Below are 6,000 nucleotides of genomic sequence, written 5' to 3' on the forward strand. Positions count from 1 at the left end.
GGTGATGTAATGTTAGCTGTGGGAATTGTCTTTATTTTGTAGCTAAAGAGACTGGAACACAAAAGATGTTAAAAGCCAAATCAGTAAAACTAGAACCAAATTTACTCTGGCCTACATTAATTAACTAACCTGCCTGAAAGGTCTCCAAAACGATAGTTAGGCGAAGGAGAACTAGTATTGACCAGAATGATCATACCATTCTAAATATAATAGTTGAATATATTTGTGAAGATATCCTGATGCCTGCCAGTGTCTCTTGGTTGCCTATTGTTATGATGTTGTTGTATCTTTAAAACTGGTGATTGGGAACAGATATATTTGGCAGAAAAAATAACATTTTCCAAGTGAGCTATGTATTGATGTATTAGATTGTTAGTTTTTATCCATTCCCAAATATGTAAGAGGTAAATAACACACATTTTGGTCCATCTCTGATTTAAATTGTAGGAAAACTTCAGCTCTTCATTGAAAATATTATGATGTGGATTTAAAGTACCTGGGTGAGGGAAACAAGTGCCACATTAATTGGTGCAGTGATATGAAACAGACTCTTCTTCATGTCTATTTAAAATGATTGTCAGTAATCTGTTTCTTACCAACAGTTTTGCATAATATAATAAGGGATACTGAGAGATACTGTTGAGCTCAGTGTGCATTTTCTGTTAAGTCTCTCATGTTGTCTGAAGTAAACTTGCTATCCTGTTATCCCTCCAGATCTATTCCAGCCAGCATGGCTGGCTTCCAGACAATGAGCAACTGAAGTTGAACTTAAAATAAGATGACTCATAACCCCTTCCGAGGCAGTCCCTCGGAATCAAGGATAACTTCTCGTTATTGGCATAACCATACCAAAGAGGTGTAACAAAGAACATAAGAACATAAGAAATAGGAGTCGGAGTAGGCCATTTAGCTCCTCAAGCCTGCTCCGCCATTCAATAAGATCTTCAACCTCAACTCCACTTTCCTACACTATCCCCATATCCCTTGATTCCCTTAATACCCAAAAATCTATCGACCTCTGTCTTGAATATACTCAAAGACTGAGCTTCCACAGCCCTCTGGGGTAGAGAATTTCAAAGATTCACCACCCTCTGAGTGAAGACATTTCTCCTCATCTCAGTCCTAAAAGGCAGGCCCCTTATTCTGAGACTGTGACCCCTGGTTCTAGGCACCCCAGCCAGAGGAAACATCCTCCCTGCATTTACCCTGTCACTCCCTGTAAGAATTTTGTATGTTTCAATGAGATCACCTCTCATTCTTCTAAACTCTAGAGAATATAGGTCTAGTCTACTTAATCTCTCCTCATCGGACAATCCCAGGAATCAGTCTGGTGAATCTTCATTGCACTCCCTCTACGGCAAGTATATCCTTCCTTAGGAGAGGAGACCAAAACTGTACACAATACTCCAGGTGCGGTCTGACCAGGGCCCAAGTTAATGGCAGTAAGACATCTTTACTCTTATACTTAAATCCTCTTATAATAAAAAGAAATAGGAATATCTCTAATGTGCTATGCACTAATATTTAAATCTAAACTATTTTTCATTACTGTTTCCATGAAATATGTAACAAATAGTGCAACCTTAAACTAAGGAACATGTTCGTCACCTTAGATGTCTGACCGCTTGTTTGATTTCAAGTCATGAATGAGCTTAAGACTAGAGAGACTGAACATTAAATAAATTTAAGACAGAAATAGACAGTTTTTTAAACGATAAGGGGATAAGGGGTTATGGGGAGCGGGTGGGGAAGTGGAGCTGAGTCCATGATCAGATCAGCCATGATCTTATTGAATGGTGGAGCAGGCTCGAAGGGCCTTATGGTCTACTCCTGCTCCTATTTCTTATGTCCTTATGTAACTTTAACTCTTGCCAGAGACTCTGGCTTAGAAATTTGGTGCCAATATGGTGGGCAGGAGTACAGCGCTCACCATATTGGTATAGGTATTGGAAGGAAAGGTAGAACATGTTAAAAACTCAGCAGAGCAGTCACTAGACCTGGCCAGATTCTTGATGGAAAATCAAAGTGCGTAATCCCCCATGACATTTGCTTTGCCACACAACCTAAAACCTTTCGTTACCAATCCCACCTTAATGGGAAGAGTGTTACAAGTTGTATTTAACACAGCAGGTTTATAAACCATTCTACAACTCTGGACTATGAGCAGGAGGAAGTGGAATAAGATAGCATGTACAGTGTCAGTTCTTTCCTCTTCAGTTGTCGGAAGCCTCGGGCATAAAGTAAGCCGGTCCAACCAACAGTACAATTGAAAGCTGTAAAATTAGAAGTTTCTGTGGTGATGGATGTTAGATACCAACCTCTGCTGTAGCTGCCGGCATCGTAAAGCCTCCCCCCATCCCCACACTTCAAGGAGTTCAATTTTTAATGGTATTCAAAATCTTAAAATGGTATATAATCTCTCTAAATTGGTAGAATCATAGAATCATAGAATGGTTACAGCACAGAAGGAGGTCATTCAGCCCATCGAGCCCATGCCAGCTCTCTGCAAGAGCACTTCAGCTAGTCCCCTCCCCCACCCTTTCTCGGTAGCCCTGCAATTTTTTTTCATTCAGGTACTTATCCAACTCCCTTTTGAAAGCCACAATTGAATCTGCCTCCACCACACTTTATATAAGACACAACTACGAGTGTCCTGTTGATTCAGGCAAATACATCACAACAGACATGAAAGCTTCTCAACCAGTGACATCAATAAGCATCAATAAGTGCCAGTGGTAGCACTCTCACCTCTGAGTCAGAGGTTATGGTTCAAGTTCCACTCCAGAGACTTGAGCCCAAAATTCAGGCTGCCAATCTAATACAGTACTGAAGGAGTGCTGCACTGTCAGAGGTGCCATCTTTCAAATGAGATGTTAAACCAAGGCCCATCTGCCCTCTCGGGTGGAAGTAAAAGGTCCCATGGCACTATTCGAAGAAGAGCAGGGGAGTTTTCTGTGGTATCCTGGCCAATATTTATCCCTCAACCAAAATCACTAAAACAGATTATCTGGCCATGATGACATTGTTGCATGTAGAAGCTTGCTGTGCGTAACTTGGCTGCTGTGCTTCCTACATTACAACAGCGACTACACTTCAAAAATATTGGCTGTAAAACGCTTTGGGCATCCTGAGGTTGTGAAAGGTGCTATATAAATGCAATATAAGAACAAAAGAACATAAGAAATAGAAGCAGGACTAGGCCATTTGGCCTCTCAAGCCTGCTCCGCCATTCAATAAAGTCATGTATGATCTAATCTTGGTCTCAACTCTACTTCCCTGACCTCTCCTCATAACCCTTGACTCCCCTGTAGTTCAAAAATCTGTCTACCTCCACCTTAAATATATTCAATGACCCAGCCTCCACAGCTCTCTGGGGTAGAGAATTCCAAAGATTCACGACCCTCTGAGAGAAGAAATTCCTCCTCATCTCAGTTCTAAATGGGCAACCCCTTATTCTGAAACTATGTCCCCTAGTTCTAGATTCCCCCAGGAGGGGAAACATCCTCCCTGCATCTACCCTGTCAAGCCCCCTTCATATCCCAATAAGATCACCTCTCATTCTTCTAAACGCCAATGAGTATAGACCCAACCTGCTCAACCTTTCTTCATAAGACAATCCCTTCATTTCAGGAATCAACCTAGTGAACTTTCTCTGAACTGCCTCCAATGCAATTATATCCCTTCTTAAATAACTGTTATTATTCAAGTGCAATTATCTTGAAGCACTCCTTGATACTAAAATATGTGTTCCCACTAAAAACAACCGTTGTCCTTTCCATAGAAAGACAAGGTGCCTCCAAGACCAGAACTCAAACAATATACAGTGAAAATATTTTGAGAACGAGCTTAAATGTTCATTAATACCTTTTTGACCAGTTTTTGACTATGGAAAGAGAAAAACGAATCAAGCGGAATTCATTTAAAAGAAATGGTTGGAGATGAACAAAATCGTTGGCTAAAACAGAAATAAATCATAACCAGTACTGACATATCACAGATATTTACAGTCTCAGGAATTTGCCAAGACCTTGCGTCAGATCTGACAGCCGTATGCTCTGAAATGTGGATAGAATTGTAGCGTTGTATGAATGCATTTTGTAAATCTTGTGGGCTAGACAGGTAATCGAGAATCTGGGAGAAATTATGCACCAATATTGCATGCTATATTTTTCAGGTTTTAACCTCATAAGGATGGCTAACATTTTAATTTAGAAGTGTCCTGTTCCTACAAGTTTTTTTCTAAAACAACTTCAAAGTAGGTTTCAGAAAAGAACTATAGTAAATGTGACATGATAGAAAACAGCTGGCTACTAGACTCAGTAAGTAAACTCAAATAGTGCAGAGGGAAATATTATTAAACCTTGGATGAAAGAATAACCGAAATCTGCAGGACAATGTTAAACAATCCCCAGGCACCCTGCTAAAACATTGTTTGGACTAATTTCTCATACTGGGTTTATTTTAAAAAAAAATCACAAATAGGTTTTATTCCAAGCCAGTTAAAACCTTACCGTTTCAGGTCGTCCATTCTGTAGATCTCGTTTTCAATATAAGTCTGTAAATTTTGCAAAAGCGCCTTTTCCACGGCAATTTCTCCCTGGATGTTAACGACGGAGGTGTACAGGTCTCCCCGAGTCAGGGACAGCAAGGAGCTGCTTACCAAGTACAGTGCCAGTGAGCGCAGCAACAATAGCATTCTGTGATCTTTCAGCCACCCACAAGCAGCCCGCACTTACTAATAGTTTCGCCAACTTTTGCACATGCTGGTGCTCAAATATACGTTGATGTTCGTTTGCTGGGTATTTTACAAGAGGGATCGTGTTTCCAGACCAGATCGCTGAGACGGAATCCACGTCCCGTTCCCAGCTTTTTCAGGATTCATATATACCCCACATTCCAATGAAATGGGTCATTTTGTTGAATTACTGCTGGAGAGAACGGCCAGCTGCCTCCACGGAGAGAGAAAGAGAGAGGGAGGAAGAGAATGCTATCTCACCAGTGTCTGACTGACTTAACTTTGGCTCAGACTTATCCCACTGACGTTAAGGGACGGATGAAATGATGCGCAGTATTCACAGGGAACTCATGAATGGAGAGGCGAGGCCAATGAGTTCACAGTGGTTCTCAGGGCTGGGGTTTTCTGTGTTGTGGTAGGGCAGGATTCGGACTCTGGCCGTCACTTCTTTTAGGGTAGGGAGAGAATGGGATTTGCTTCTTTCAAACTGCATTTAACCAATAAGGATTTTTTTAAAACCGCACTGCAGTTATAAAAAGTTAAACTTTGCAGTTTTGAGATGGCAATGCAGAGGGAACTGACTTTAGAGGTCATCATTTTCATGAGAAGTGTTGAACTTTTTTTATTTGTCCCGGGATGTGGCCGGCACTGGCAAGGCCAGCGTTTATCGCTCATCTCTAATTGCCCTTGAGAAGGTGGTGGTGAGCCGCCTTCTTGAACCACTGCAGTCCGTGTGGTGAGGGTACTCTCACAGTGCTGTTAGGGAGGGAGTTCTAGGATTTTGACCCAGTGACGATGAAGGAATGGCGATATATTTCCAAATCAGGATGGTGTGTAACTTTAAAGAAAGAAAGACTCGGATTTATATAGCGCCTTTCATGACCATCGGGTGTCTCAATGCGCTTTACAGCCAATGAAGTACTTAAAAAATATAGTCACTGTTGTAATGTAGTAAACGCAGCAGCCAACTTGTGCACAAGCAAGCTCCCACAAGCAGCAATGTGATAATGACCAGATAATCAGTTTTTTGTTGTGTTGATTGAGGGATAAATATTGGTCAGGACACTGGGAATAACTCCCCTGTTCCTCTTCAAAATAGTGCCATGGGATCATTTACATCCACTTGAGAAAGCAGATCATCTTATCTGAAAGACAGCACCTCTGACAGTGCAGTGCTCCCTCAGCAGTGCCCTGGAGTTTGTGTGCTCAGTTTCCTGGAGTGGGACTTAAACCAAACAACCTTCTGATCCAGAGGCAAGAGTACT

General features: G+C 41.5%; 1 protein-coding gene across 4 annotated transcripts in view; it reads right to left on the minus strand.

Annotated features, from left to right (window-relative positions):
• p4ha3 (prolyl 4-hydroxylase, alpha polypeptide III) overlaps window positions 1-4,944 on the minus strand; it is a 110,509-nt gene extending 105,565 nt beyond the window's left edge. For all 4 annotated transcript variants that reach the window (XM_070891595.1, XM_070891596.1, XM_070891594.1 and 1 more), the window contains exon 1: window positions 4,512-4,944. In XM_070891595.1, coding sequence (XP_070747696.1) covers window positions 4,512-4,696 — 185 coding nt within the window. In that variant the 5' untranslated portion in view covers window positions 4,697-4,944. The remainder of the gene's footprint in view (window positions 1-4,511) is intronic.
• Between the last annotated feature and the right edge of the window lie 1,056 nt (window positions 4,945-6,000).

The sequence above is a fragment of the Pristiophorus japonicus genome, chromosome 10, assembly GCF_044704955.1.
Source record: "Pristiophorus japonicus isolate sPriJap1 chromosome 10, sPriJap1.hap1, whole genome shotgun sequence".
Taxonomy (NCBI): domain Eukaryota; kingdom Metazoa; phylum Chordata; class Chondrichthyes; family Pristiophoridae; genus Pristiophorus; species Pristiophorus japonicus.